The sequence below is a fragment of the Ambystoma mexicanum genome, chromosome 4q (assembly GCF_040938575.1).
Source record: "Ambystoma mexicanum isolate Mex_15411 chromosome 4q, UKY_AmexF1_1, whole genome shotgun sequence".
Lineage (NCBI taxonomy): Eukaryota > Metazoa > Chordata > Amphibia > Caudata > Ambystomatidae > Ambystoma > Ambystoma mexicanum.
The window spans coordinates 193,943,525-193,958,817 of NC_090928.1; the positions used below are offsets into that span (position 1 = coordinate 193,943,525).

Sequence of the window (15,293 nt, forward strand, 5' to 3'; positions counted from 1 at the left end):
GGTGTAGGGATCGGCAGCTGGGGCGCAGGAGTAGGGCCAAGGCCTTCATCGTCCTGAGGACCTCCGTCGCCCTCCTTGGCGGTATCTTAGTCGTCCTCATCTGCTCCCTCGTCATAGGGCTCAACTCTGACTTTTCTCTCATCGCCACCCTCCTCCTGGATGGTCTGGAGGTAGTCTTCTACCTCCTCCTCATCGGCCGAGGGGATATCCGTGCCCTGGAGTACTTCAACGCCTCACCCCCCCTTTCTTAGTGTCCAGAGGGGATGTCTCAGGGAGATGACCGGCTTCTCCTTCTCCAAGGTCTTGGGCTGGAATGAAGACTCCATCCTGGCAGGGACGGACACTATTGCCTTCGGAGGGGCACCCTGCAGGTCCGCCCCCGCGGCATTCAAAAGGGACGCCACCACCACTTCGATGGAAGGGGCCGCCTTCGTCTGGTGCACCTGGGCTTTCACGGTCAGGCCAGCCTCGTCCTGCTTGGCCTTTGTGGTCGCCCCAGACACATTGTCCTGCTTGGCCTGCTCCTTAGTTGCCTCCGGGGCCACCTTCAGCTTGCCCGGGTGATCCGACTTCTTCTTGGATAGATCCAGAGCGTTGACTAGAGGCCGATGCAGCTGGGTATGTCGAACGCGCCCTAGCCGCCGAGGGCCCACCGCAACGGCGCTCACCATGGTAGTGGGCTTGCGGTGCTTGGCCTTTTGTTGGACCCCCCACTGGAGGGGCGCCCTCAAAAGGGCTTAGAAACCCGCTCAGCTTTCCCGGCACCGGCATGCCCCTGGGAACCACTTGTTGCAGAGGCCTTGGCCTGAAGCCACTCTCCTAGCCGTTTACACCGATCCTTCAACGTGCGAGTCGAGAGTTCACGGCAAGACGCACTATCTTCCTCCTTGTGCGTCGGATACAGGCACTGGGAATGTTTGTTGTCCATGAAAACATTCTGCAAACCGCAGTCAGTGCAAAGCTTGAAAAGAGGGGGGAAATCCTTCTTCTCGTCCGACATGACATGATCCACGTGGTGTAGGCCTGAAGAATCTTCTGGAAGCCTCCACAAAGAAACTCGACGAAATCTGCCTTTGAGGGGCACTCAAGAATCCGAAAAACGGGTGCCCGTTAATCGAAATGTTGATCTATGGAGCACACTGGCATGATTGACTGAAAGAGAGTAAAACTCTTCCAAAAACCGAAAAACGCAGTAAAAGCTCGAGAGCTAAGCACAAGGACTCCCAACACTTGAACGTGCAGTAAAAATCTGAAGATGGCTGCCAGAGGGTGGGCTTAGGTAGAGGGCAGACATTGGCTGGGGGCAGTATGATCCAGAGCTCAGTGATTGGTTTTAAGGAGAAAGATAGTTCAGAAATTAAACTGAAACTGATTTTTTCTTTACCGAGGATTCCCAGCCTGACGACGGGGAATATTCATGAGCATGTGAATCCATGCCAGACCAAATGCTGTAAAATAGAAAATTCACCTGGTCATGGCAAAGCTCCCACTCGTGGCAAAAATGCAGTTCCCTGCTGAGCGAGTCCGCAGTGGTGGTGTTCACTCCTGCTAGATGAAACGGGATGAGGAACATGCCTTGACGAACGGCCCAGCGTCACAGGTCCTGGGCCTCCTTGGAAAGCGCCTGTGAGCGGGTCCCTCCCCGTTTCCAGATGTAGAACATGGTGGTGGCGTTGTCTGAAGCTCCTCACCAACTTGCCCTTCAACGATGGGAGAAAAGACTTGAGGGCCCAGAATACAGCCTGAAGTTCCTGGACATTTATGTGGAGGTCCTCCTCCTCCCGTTGCCAGAGGCCTCTGGCGTGCAGCTGTCCGGTGTGGGCTCTCTATCCCTCTAGAGAGGCGTCCATGGTGACTGTAAGGAGGAACCTGAAATGGAGCTCCTTGGATGAGATGTGGCCATATGCCCAACCACTGGACCGCACGACAGAACTCCAAATTGAGGTCTTATTCGCCAATTTCCCAGACACCTGCATCCTCCTTGCATCCAGGAACGCCTAAAGAGGTCTCATGTGAAGTCTGCACAGGCAACCAAGGCTGATGCAGGAGGACATCATGCCCAGCATCGACTTGATGGACCGAACCTTCGCCGTCTGCACCGGCGACAAGCACTGTCCTTTGCCCTGAATGGCTCTCAACCTCTCCTCCGAGAGCGACGCCAAACACGTCACTGTGTTGATTCCGGCACCTAGAAACAACGCGTCCTGAGATGGTGTCAAGCAAGACTTTGGATACTTTATGGAGAACCCCAAATCCGTCAGCAGTTGTATGGTCTACCATGTGTGTGCTCCCGCCAGAGCACCTGAGAGGGAACACACCAGCCAGTCGTCCAGGTAGGGGTTTACGTGGATGCCCTGTAAACACAGATGTGCCGCCACCGGGGCCAGCAACGTCGTAAACACTCTTAGGCAGATATCAGGCCGAAGGTCAGAGCCCTGAACTGTTAATGCTGACCGCAAACTACGAACCGCAGGAACTTGCAGTGTTTCTTGTGAATGGGGATGTGGAAGTAGGCCTCTTCCAGATGCAACAATGCCAGAAAATCCCCTTGCTCCAGCTGACCGAACACGTGTTGCAACATGACCATCTGAAACTTTTGGGACTTCAGTACTTGTTGAGATGACGAAAATATAGGACCAGCCTCCACTCCCCTGTTGTCTTTCGAACCAGAAAGTATCTGGAGTACACTCCGGAGCCCCAGAGAAGCTGGGGGACAAGTTATATTGCCCCTTTTTTTTAACATGGCACGCACCTCCTGCAGAAGTTGCGGTTTGTGCTGTTCTTGTCGCTGAATTGGTGGGATACAAGGACACCTGTGTTGAAACTACAAGGTGTGCCGCTGCCCGAGAGTGTCCGGCACCCATCTGTCTGTGGTGATCTTTTCCCACGTGCTGACAAACCTCACCAGCCAGCCTAACACCAGGATGCCTAGGTGGGGGCCCGAGACCATGGCCGGTTCAGGTCTGCTTGGGGGTCAGAGATCTGCCCTGCGGGCGGTGCTGCCACTGTACTCCGCTGCCTTGAGAGTGACCCCTGTATGCTTCCTGAGAGGAGGAGCGAGGAGGCTTCTTATATCCCTTGGAGGATCTTCCTGGTTTACACCTCTGGAAGAAAGGACAACGGTCGTTGCTGCTGCCAATTCCCAAGGAGCGTGCCATCTGTGTCAGTCTTATTCGCTTGCAAAGACTCGTCGACTGCCTTTCTGAATAGGTTCTCCCTGTCGAAAGGCATATCCAGTACCTTGGTCTGGATAGTAATTAGTTGCCTTCAACCAACCTTGGCGACGCGGGACACCCGTTCCCCATCTGGCGGAAACCCGTGTCTGCGATGTCCACTCCCCCTCAAAGAGCTCCAGTGCCTCACCTCGTCTTCGGGCAGGAAGTCCAGAATAGGACCCAACTTGAACCACAGTTCCTGGTCGTATCGGGACAAGATGGCTAGGGTGTTAGCTGCCTTGATGGTAGAGGATAGCATGTAAATTATTCTTACCCATTGCATCCAGCTTCTTCCCCTCTGAGTCTGGAGGTACCATGGCAACCGACGACTGGTTTGCCGAGCGCTTCCTGGCTGCTGCCGAGAACATCGAGCTGGGCGAGGGCTGAGACCTTAAGCACCTGGGGGCTGAATCCGGGACCCTGTACTACTTTGCCAGCCTGTTGCGCTTGGTTGGCCTGCACTCAGGTTTTTCATTAGCGTCAGACCCTCTTCAAAGATGTCGTCCAGGAAGGGAACAGACACGATAGCCTTTCTTTTCATCTTGCGCCGTTGGTATAGGAAGCCTTCTTTCTTGGTCTCCGCAGTGGTTAACTGAAAGAGCTCAGAGGCCCTTGATACGACAGAATTAAAGAATTCACCTTTGTCGAGCGTGGAATCCCTATGGAGCTTTTCCACGTGCAGCTTCTCCCCGGCCGCGATGAAGTCGTCCTCGTCAGTGCTGTGTTCGAATTTGGGTCCAGGGCTCTGGGTGGGGTCTTTTCGCAACAAGGTGGTGGTGGTGGAGGAGTCGGAGTCGGATGACGGCTAGGACCAGCGACCCCTTTGGCCTTCCTCTTCGCAGGGGCGGGCTTAGCCTCGGGGAAGACTCCTGTGTCTCCAGTGAAGGTGCAGGTTCTGGAGGTATTTCGGTGACTGACCACTGTGTGCAGGGTAATTCGAATATCCAGTGACACGTCCCTATGTCTAGGGGTGAAAGGAGCCAGCCGAGTCGGGTCTGGGCTGACACGCCTCCTCTTGCAAGCAGGTGATCCGTGTAGTAATCATCCTGCAGATGATTGTCCTAGTCTGTACTCAAGTAGATCTGCGCCAGACTGTCTGGCACAGCCCCCTTATCCACGTACCGGGGAAGCCCCACCGGAGAGACCGTCTCTTTCTCCATCTCAGGAGGCTGCTGGGTCTGTGTGGTCGCCGGGTCGATCCCTGATCCCGGAGTGGCCGCTGCCTCCTTGGCTGAGCCACTCTCCTTCAGCGCTATCGCAGCAGTCGTCGTGACTTGGATGACGACGAGCTTGTCGCCACTTTTGTCAACAGTGCTGTCGTCAACTCCGTTTGCCAGTTTCGACAAGTCCTTCCCAGGCTTATCCACGGACACACAGAGATTTGCCGGGGTTTGAGGACTTCCTCTTTGAAGAGGACCCCTTTCGATGTTAGGCTCACCATAGGGGTCGCTGGTGATGGCGATCGCCTTCTGCCCGACCAGGGAGCTGTATCAGCGGCAAACCCAGACGCGTTAGCGACGCAGCGCTTGGCCTTCTCTTGGACCACACGAGCGGGGCGTCCTCAAAGGATCTCTACCTCCTCTCAGAGGGAGCTTGCTACTCACACTGGCCGATCCTAGATGAGGATCGCCTTCTGCCCGACCAGGGACCTGCATCAGCGGCAAACCCATCTGCGTTAGCGACGCAGCGCTTGGCCTTCTCTTGGACCACACGAGCGGGGTGTCCTCAAAGGATCTCTACCTCCTCTCAGGAGGAGCTTGCTCCTCACACTGGCCGATCCTAGATGAGGCTTGACTCTGCCCTGCGGCTGAGTCAGTGGCCTTGCTCGACTTGAGCAACGCCGACAGTCTGCTGTAGCAGTCTTTTTTTGGTTTTCTTCAAGAAACCACGGCACACCTTGCATCCGTCCTCATCGTGGTCCGGATGCAAGCAATACAAGCATTTATGATGCAGATCTTCCTCAAAGACGTTCCTTAATCCACACTTCGCGCAGAGTTTGAAGAGGCTTCAGACTTTCCTTCTCCTCACTCATGGTTGAAAAGGTGCACAGTAGGCCCAAGGCAGGGCCTTCTTGAAACTTTGATGACGATCCGACAGTGGATGAAGATCTTTGTCGGTAGCGGATTGGTAGTGGATCCCCGCAGATATTTAAGCAATCTGAAAAAACACAAAATAGCTCGGAGAGCAACTTGAGGACTCCCAAATGAAGCGTGCAGTAAAAATCTGAAGATGGCCACCAGGGGTGGAGCTTAGGGAGAATGCGGTCATTGGATGGGGGCAGTATGACACAGAGGACAGTGATTGCTTTAGACTTATTCCTCATCTTTGATACCTTGTCCAGCTCAGGCTGCTTCTGGAAATAAAATACTGGGCAGAGGGTGCCGTGTGTAGATGGCATCGAGTCTGTGTCCCTCCAAGGCTTCCGTCGAGGGTGACATCGGGTGTACAAGTAGCATGCGCCGCGTCCGTTGGCCTCAGTTCTGTTTTTCCCTCCTATTTGTGTTGTGCTGTCAGTTTAGGCAAGCAGTAGTTAGCCCTGCGAGAACGGAATCTGCAATAGCATAGGAAAATCTACAGCGGGGTAGGCTGGGAGGGCGATGAGGAATACGTTGGAGGAACATCCAGTCGAAACAACGTTACCAGTTGGCAAGTAACTTGTTCTTCGAATGGATTGCGTCACCCAACATATTCCCCATCTTTGATAGACTCCCAAAGCAGTATGCAGAATTTGGTGGAAGTAGAATTTGAAATTGTCGCCATTTTACAAGGCCGAATACAGTACCACTTTACCAAAGGCAACATCCTGAGAGTGGGAAGCATCTGAACAGTAATGCTTTGTGAATGTATGCAGAGATGAGCAAGCTGCCGCATCATAAGATAGATTTATAGGTACGCCCCAGAATGAGCTCTCAAACCTTCTGGCGGGTCCTTGCCTGCCAATTTGTAACATTCTGAGATGCGAAGAATAATCCACCTTGATAATGTCCGTTTTGAAACAGCTTGACCCAATTTCCTTCCGGTGTATTCAATAATGAGTTGGTCATCCTCTCCGAGTTTGGAGAACCTAGAAATCTAAAAGCTTAAAGCTCTTCTAGGGTCCAACCCATAGAGCATTTCTTCCTCTTTACCAGGATGCGGCGGGGTGGTAGAACGCCAGCAGAACAATTTTCTGATTTAGAGGGAAATCAGATACAACCTTAGGTAGGAAGAAGGGTTTTGATCTTAACACAACCGTGTCCTTGTGGAATACAGTATAGGGTGGCCTAGAGGAAAGTGCCTGCAACTCGCTCACTCTACGTGCAGATGTCAATGCAATCACCAATATGGTTTTAAAGGTCAACAACCTCAATGGACATGTGTGCAAGGGTTCAAATGGGGCACACATTAAAAACTTTAGAACCAGATTAATATCCCAAACTGGGACCTGAAAAGAAGAAGGTGGGAATATGTTTGTGAGCCCTTTCAGAAATTGAATCACCAAGGGAATTTTAAAGTAGGACCATTCCTCAGAAGAGCGCTTGAAAATGGAGAGCGCTGCCAGGTAACCTTAAATGTTCCCAACATCGAGACCTTTGTGTGACAATGACAAGAGGAAAGATGACCACTCTGGAGTTGAACACAGAAAAGGATCAACATTCTTTACCCTGCACCAGTCGCAAAACTTGTTTCAATGGCAACGGTACAGAGATTTTGTTGCTGGCCTTCTTGCCGAAAGCAACACCTCCATAACGTCATCCGGGAGGTCCCAATCCCTTTATCTCAGCCTTTCAGAAACCAAGCGTGTAGGTCGAGAGTGTTGACCTCTGGATGGAGAACCTGTCCCTCCCTTTGTGAAAGAAGATACTCTCTCTGCGGAAGATGAATGAGAGGACAGATGGCCATATCTAGAAGGTCCGGGTACTACGTTCCCCATGCCCAATCCGGGGCAATTAGGATCATGCGGCTTCCGAACCGTCTCAACCTCCTGATACTTGAGGAATGACGGGGATCGCTGGAAACGCGTAAAGTAGTGGGAATTCCCAATCCACCACGAAGGAGTCTCCTAGAGCTCCTCTCGAAGGAAATTCCCTTTAGCAATACTTTTTGCACTCACTTCCGGTTGACTCCGGTCGCAAACAGGTCTACTTGAGGGGTTCCCCAAAGGGTTAAGATCTCTTGAAGGACTTCCTGAACTAGTTCCCACTCATGGGAGACTGTGCTCTGCCTGCTCAGAGCTTCCGCCGTCGTGTTTTCCTCCCCGGCTAGGTGAACTGCTGATAAGGAGATTCCTTCTTGAATTGCCCATTACAAGAGCTGCATTGCCTCTCTGCACAGTGGTAGTGACCCTACTGACCCTACACCTCCTCTCTTGTTGAGGTAATGCATGGCCACTGTGTTGTCCGTCATTATCGGGACATTCTATCCCCTGACCGAGGGCAGGAAGGCCTTCAGCGCTAGTACGATTGCCCTCAGCTCCCAAAGGTTGATGTGTAGTTTGGACTCCGATGGAGACCAACAAACGCTTGACTTGACAGATCATTGGCATGGGCTCCCCACCCCGTGGGTTAGGCGTCCGTCACTACTGTAATCTCTGGCCATGGCTGCCAAAAATGTTCTCCCTTCAGAACAATGTCCTTGCAGGCACACCACAGAAGATCCTGTGTGACCCTGCTTGGAACCTGAAGTAGGTCCGTCATCTTCCCATAGAACTGTGACCACTGAGTTCTTAGACCCTATTGAAGGGATCTCATTCTCAGGCAGGCTTCTGGCACCAGAAAAATGCAGGATGCCAAGAGGCAGAGCAACCTCAAGAAATCAAATGCCGGAAGATTCGGGGCAGTTTGGAATTTGGAAACCAGCTGAAGAATGTCTTGAGCCCTTGCCTTGGGTGGCGAGCTCTTTCCCAAGGATGTATCTAATACAGCTCTGATGTACTGGAGCTGCTGAGGTGGTGTAATCTGTGACTTCTTGAAATTGAGGGAGAAGCACAGTCTCTGAAGGGAGTGGCAGGTGAAAGATGATCCAGGGCTTGTTTGGGATAACGCGTCCTGATCAGCCAATCGTCCAGGTAGGGGTAGACATGAATCCTACCTCTCCTGAGATGTGCTGCCACCACCACCATCAGTTTGGTGAAGACCCTCGGGGCGTAGGTCCACCAGAATGGCAGGAATCGAAACTGATAGTGCGAGCCGCCAACCGGGAAGTTTAGCTATTTTCTGTGCTTGCGATGGATTGGCACATGAAAATAAGCATCCTGAAGGTCCAATGACACCAACCAATCCTTTAACTGGAGGGCCTGGAGGATCTGACAAAGTGTGACCATCTTGAATTTGTCCTTCCTGAGGAACTTGCTCAAGTATCTCAAGTCCAAGATGGGTCTCAGTCCCCCGTCTTTCTTGGGGAATACCAAACCTTGTTCCTCTCCGCTACAGGTACTGGTTCTATAGCACCTTTCTCTAGCAGGGTTAATATTTCCTGCACAAGGAGCGGATTTGGAATCCTCAAAGAGTGTTTGCCCGGTGGATTGTTGTGAGGCTGCCTTATAAATGGAAGGCAGTAACCTTGGGTTATTGTTTCCAGAGCCCAAGCATCTGAAGTAATGGCTCGCCATTCTTGCAGATGCTGAGATAGTCTGTCCCCCACTGGTGATTTCTGACGCAACATCTCAAAGAGGTTTTGGGGCGGTTGCTGCAGCTGCTGATGAAAAAGGATGCAGCTGGAGCTGGCTTTACATTCTTACCTCGTCCACCACAAGGGTTTTTTCTTTGGCCTCTTTGACTGGCCATTCCTCTCGCCTTTCCAAATGAGGAGTAGCAACGATAGGATCGCCCCCTCCATGGTTGTCCTGGAGAACGAAAAGGCTGAGGCTGCCTAACAGCGACCCCTAAAGATTTTGCAGCCGCCTTCAAGGTCTGCAACCTCTGAAGTGTCTCTTAGCTTTGCTGCCAAAAAGGTGAGACCCCGTCAAATGGCATGTTTAGAAGATGGGCCTGCACATGTGGTGCTAAACTCGACTTCCATAACCACGCAAATCTGTGCATAACCGTGCTTGCAGCCATGGATATGCGGACGCTGTCTGCAGTGTCCAATCCAGATTGAAGGGATTCCTGCATGGCTTCTTTGCCATCCCTAACGATAGCTGCGAAACCCTCGCTTTCCTCCCCTTCTGGAATATGCTCAGCCGACATTGATATGCAGTCCCACAGCGTGTACGAAAATGTGGCTAAGGCATATGTGGAGTTGGCCGATTTAAGGGCCATAATCCCCAGTTGAAAATACCTTGCGCCCCCATCCATCCACACGCTTGTCGTCCACGGAGGGATCGTACGGTACGCTGCTTTATTAGATGTAGCTGTGGCTGCCTGGATCACCAGGCTCTCGGGAGTGGGGTGTTTGGACATATAGCCGAAGTCGCTACTGCAAGGGTGGTATTTTCTCCTGAGGGATTTATTAACCTCAGGGGACAGAATCCGGGGATTCACAATTTTTGGCCACCCTATTTTGTAAGGCCACATGAAAGGGTAAGATTGGGTCTGTAGGTGGACCTTTGTCCAGAATATCAGTAAGGTCATTCTGGAAGAATTGAGTTATCTCTGCTTCCAAAAGATCAGGACTTGCCCGACTCCCTTGGAAGCAGACCCATAACCCCGGTTCCGAGTGCCAGCCAGTCCCAATTGGGACCTTTTAGACCCAGTCCTGGCGCCAGTGGCACCAGGCTCATAAAGATGCCCAGTCCCAGCTCTGGAAGCGCCGGGCTCATAATGCTTGGGTGGACTTACCTGCAGCAGACCATGCTGCTTACTTACCTGCCAGTTGAACCCCTGATCCTCTTCTGTTTGGGACTACTTTTCCTGTTGGGTGGGGCAGGAGCCACTCCCTAGGTTCAGAACACTGGAACTCTTCTGGAAAGCAGGAACTCTTTTCTTACTTAGGCGTGGCTGTGGAAGGAGACACCTAAGCACTACAGGAGGCTATTTAAACCACACCCGATGGATGAATCTTGCTTTGCGTTATTCTGCATTCTCTGCAGCAGAACGCTCATCGTGTCTTCTGCTTCTGATCCTGGGCCTAAGGGAACAAAGGCATGTTTCAATTAGGGCGGAAGACTCTTTCAATACCTTCAAAGCCAATACTAGATCTTGGCTTTTCAACCAGCTTTAAGGCCGGCTTCGCGTTTCTTCCTGACCTACCCTGACTTGCCGACCGCTACTATCACCTATCGGCACTGAAACTACTGTACATATGTATATAAGATCCTCTTGTAAATGTATATAATGATTCTTTGTTATACCTGCATATCGGATCCCATGTGTAAATGTTTATGATTCTCTGTTATACCTGCATATCTGTAACCTTTTACAAATTGCGCCCTGATGCCTCCGGGCCTGCTGGTTTGCGCGTTATAAATAAATAAATACAAATACAAATACCATCCTGGAATCCAGTCTTCAGCAGCACCTGTAAAGACAAAGAAAGAACAGGTTAGCACTACGGTCTTCAGTGGCAGCGCATCTCTTACCTGGTCCATCGGCTGTCACCAACGCCTCGCGCTGCATTCCGGCATCTGAAAGACAAAGGCTCACCTACTCTTCGCACGCTCCGGAGGTCTTCGCACTGCATTCCGGCATCTGAAAGACAAAAGCTTACCAGCTCTTCGCACGCTCCGGAGGCCTTCGGCGCTGCATCCCGCATCTGAAAGACAAAAGAAGGTGCGTTTAAAGACATTGGGCAACTTTATTACTCACGTGCCATTACTCCTTCCCACGCCGAATCCAGTGGGTATTCCAGCACCCTTCAGCTTCTCTAAATCTCCGAACTTGCACCTGCAAGATAAAAGGGACAGTTAGTGCACATCGTGAAGCAGGCTACAAGTGCTTACTTACGTGCTTCCAGGCGCTTCTATTCCTCACGCGGGTTCGATCCTCAACTCTCATCAGCCCGCCATCCGCCATCGCCGGAACCCTACAAAACAAGAGATATCATTACAAAAGACTTTTAAGACATTTGAAGTGCCCAGAACTTACCGTTCGTGCAGTTAACGACGGACAGCAGTCCTCTGAGGTCAAGAGGCCTGCACCCTTATCCAGCGAAGAAACTGGTTACGGCACCCTGCCCCGAGGCAGATGGAGAGCTCGGCATTTACTTACCTAAGGTGAGGGCGTTAACCTTTGGGGTTCTACAGGAGAAGAGAAAGGGAAGAGGAGAGAGGCACCCAATAACCCCAGTTCATTAATCCCATATTTTCTATCTGCAGACATCTTACTCTTCGAGTCAGACATACAGTGCACAGAGGTCCAGCCCAAAGAGCCAACCGTGTGTTACACATCACCTTTGAAGATACGGCATTCACCCAGTCAAGACCGGCGCCTCTGCGGGAATCAGGTGAGCGTTACAGTTGGTGGTTTAGCCCAACCTAGGTATTCAACTACCTTTGACATCAGGTGCCGTACGAGGAATCAGCATGTTCCCGGGCTCCGGTCTACCAAAATCCTTCAGGTGATGTGTCAACACCACTAGCATTGTGCAGTGTCTCAAGATGTCTCATCTTACTCTCCTCTGCGATTAAACAATCTGGCACATTAGGAGTTCCAAACTCAAGGAAAAAGGGAACCTCCTCAGACCTCTTCTTCCTCAAAAATCGAAGAGAGGGATTTAAAGTGCTCCTTTCTAGGCAACGGAGTATGAACTTTGTCAGGAGCCACCAAAGATGTAGGCTTGGGGGAGGCTTTGATTTGCCAGTTTTAACATGCTCAGAAGGCTGATTTTAAGCCACAGTAATTTTTGGCACTGATGATTTTGGTGTCGACATCGACAAAAGCATTGATGGCGTTGATGGAATTGGCGCCGACGGTGTTGAGGATTCAACAGTCGTCTTAGAAGATTTCTTCTTCGAGGTATGTGGAGGTCTTCAATGGCGTTGATTAACTCGAGCGCCCGTCATGAATCGTGTGTCTTTTTCATCGGAGACCTAGAAGGTTCTCGATGGGTCTTTCTTCGATCACCCAGGCTCCAGGGTGCGCGAGTGTCAGAACGGGACTGCTCTCGTCCGGCTTCCGAAAAAGGCGCTGATGGAGGCTTGCCCTTCTCGAAAATTTCTAGCATTTTCATACGAAATGCCACCCACTCTGCAGATGAAGAATGTTTTGTGGGGCACTTACATTTTCTGGGGGTTTCGTCCGACGATGAAGAGGATGGCAACCGATGGCGCCGTTTCCTCAATCGTTCCGTCAGGACGAGTGACGGGAGCAACTACGGGATCTTGATCTCTTTTTGTCCTTTTCCCATCGAGGAAAATGATCTCCAGACTCGACGGTTGAGGAACAATCAGTTTTAGTTTTACGGCCTACCTGCAATTTTCCCTCCCTTTCTCGCGGGGCTTTACTCGTCATTGCCTGACATTTCAAGCAGGAATCCGTGTCGTGGCCGCCTCCAAACACCATAGGCACGAGCGATGTGGACCCGTGATGGACATTTTCGAATCGCATTGTCTGCACTTTTGGAAACCCAAACGAGGTGTAGTCGGGGTCGATGACGAAGACATGTCTTCGATGATTTATTTTTGAAGAACTGCATTGTAAGTAAATACTAACGAGGCGCGCCGAGTCTCCGAAGCAAATACGTTTGCGGAGAAACAGAACTGAGGCCAACAGGCAGTGCATGTGCTACTTATACACCCAATGACGTCACCCTCGACGGAGACCTTCGAGGGACACCGACTTGACACCATCGACGCACAGCGCTCTCTGCCGAGAATTATTTTTCCGAAAGCAGCCGTAGCTGGATGAGATATCAAACATGAGGAATACGTTGGAGGACACAATCCATTTGAAATACAGTTTTAAAGTGAAAGTGAAACTGTTATATATTTTTTATCGAGGATTCCCAGCCTTACGACGAAGAATATTGATGAGCATGTGAATCCATGGCAGACCCTATGCTGAAGAACGCGAATTGCATTTTGAGGTTTGGGTGGTGTAGCCAAAAATGGTATTCTGGCCAATGATCAGAAAAAGTACCGGTCTTCAATGCTCATAGGGGCCCCCAGCAGTATCTGAACATAGCTACTTTACAAATACTAAGGCACTTGAGCCATCATGGGTGAAGAGTCTCAAGAAATGTCTTAAATAGACCCATCGGCTACAAATGTAAATATGTATAGCCCATAATATATTTTAAACGGTAGCAGCCCTCATATATGAGCATACAGTCCTATAATAAGGAAAGTATACTACTTGCAGACATTTTATAATATTTGTTAAAACCCTTCATTTTCAACTTCTACTGCAAACTGTGGCATGCGTGTGATCAAATCGTATACTCGTCCATCTATAACAAGCACTTACCTGTCCGTAGCAATACTTCTGGTGCAATGTAGTTGGGTGTACCAACCAGGGAATGTGCCAGGCAGCGCTGATGCTGGCGTGCTGCCCTCCTTTCGAGTGGTTTAAGTCTGTCTCCACAGCGACAGCTTGCAGGGTCTCCCCATTCATTACTGAAATCCATGCTGTCTTGGCGAGGATGATCGCCTGAAATAAACCAAACAACTCCTAAATAACAGTCAAGCTCAGAAGTGTCAGACTGCATTCTCCCCTGCACTTTTCATGCAGGTGACCCATGAATTGTTAGCCCCTGAACAATCTTTCTAGCTGCGACTTCACTCTGGAGCCAGTGAGTCATTGGCACTCAGACCAAAATACTTCTATGTGCAAGATGACTTGGAATATTATAACATACTAAAATAAAGTAGTGATCTTTATGCATCAATTGGGTTTCCCCTTACATAAAACTACATTAAGATCACCTCATGGAATAATGCTTTTTAAATACACATGTATTTGCCTTTGAATTTATTTGTGCTTTATATAGCACCTTAAGCCAAGTCGCTGTACAGAGAACAGTACAATAAAATGAATAAGCAAAAAATAGTAAGTAAACAATCAAGCATGTTGGAAAAGGTGAGATTTCAATGACTTACGAAATAAAGAATAAACAGAGATAGAGCAAAGAGATTAAAGGGAGGGTGTTCCAGTGAAGGGGCGCTAAAAGAGTGAAAGTATGAAAATAATAATAATAATAATAATAATTTGGTATTTATATAGCGCTACGAACCCTCAGGTATCTGAGCGCTGCTTATTATTACCCACGGTGTGTGGTGCTCATTTATCGACCTCGGAAGGATGAAACGCTGAGTTTGGCGCTGCCGGGATTCGAACCTGCGTTCGCAGGCTCTGCACTGATGTCAAAGCGAGCGCTCTACTCGCTGTGCCACTTTACCGGCTAAAATGACATTGAGGAAAAGGGGGCAAGGTGCCACCAAGAGAAATTGATAGATAGAACGGAGAGAATGAGAAGAGGTATAGAAAGATACCAGATCAGGGAGATAGTCAGGAGCAAGACCATAGTGGCATTTGAAGACGAGGCATGGGACATTAAAATTACGTTGACAGTGAAAAGATAACCAACCAAGAGCAGCAAGAGAGAGAAGAAGAGATAGTCCTGAAAGGAAGGAGACAAAGAAGGTGAATAGAAGAGTTAAAAACAGATTTGAGAGGGGAAAGACAAGAAATTGGAAGCCCAAAGATAGCAGAAGAACAGTGAAAGTCAGGAAGAGCTATGAGAGGACATCAACAATTTAGAGGTTTGAAAGGTGAGAAATGGACGAGGTTTACGGATATCTTTTAGGTGAAAGCGACAAGCATGCGAAGTTAGAGAAATGTGATGACAGAAGGATAGACTAGAGCCAAGGTAGAGCCCAAGATTTCTGGCTGTAGACTGGATTGGAAGCTGGGATGGGGGGAAGAAATACAGGACGGGGGGAGGGTGTTAGCAGGGAAGAAGATAATCTCTGTTTTCCCAGCATTAAGTGTGAGATAGCGAGAAGACATCTGAGATTTAATAGCTAGAAGAAAAGCAGAAAGAGTGTGGTGAATCTCAGAAGAACAAGAAAAGTAGAGAAAAAGGTGAGTGTTATCAGCGTAAAAGTGGTGTGACAGATCAAGGGAAGAAATATCTGGTTTAGGCAACACCCTCAGTTATTATTTCTATTGCAGTAAACCCATAAAAGCTTCCATCTGGTGCAAATCGTACAATAAGTGAGAC

The 15,293-nt window shown here is 49.9% G+C and overlaps 1 protein-coding gene across 1 annotated transcript in view; it reads right to left on the reverse strand.

The window, feature by feature from the left end:
* Window positions 1-15,293, reverse strand: part of LATS1 (large tumor suppressor kinase 1) — a 659,187-nt gene that overhangs the window by 129,256 nt on the left and 514,638 nt on the right. Inside the window, exon 6 of the mRNA XM_069607721.1 lies at window positions 13,538-13,720. Coding sequence (XP_069463822.1) covers window positions 13,538-13,720 — 183 coding nt within the window. The remainder of the gene's footprint in view (window positions 1-13,537; window positions 13,721-15,293) is intronic.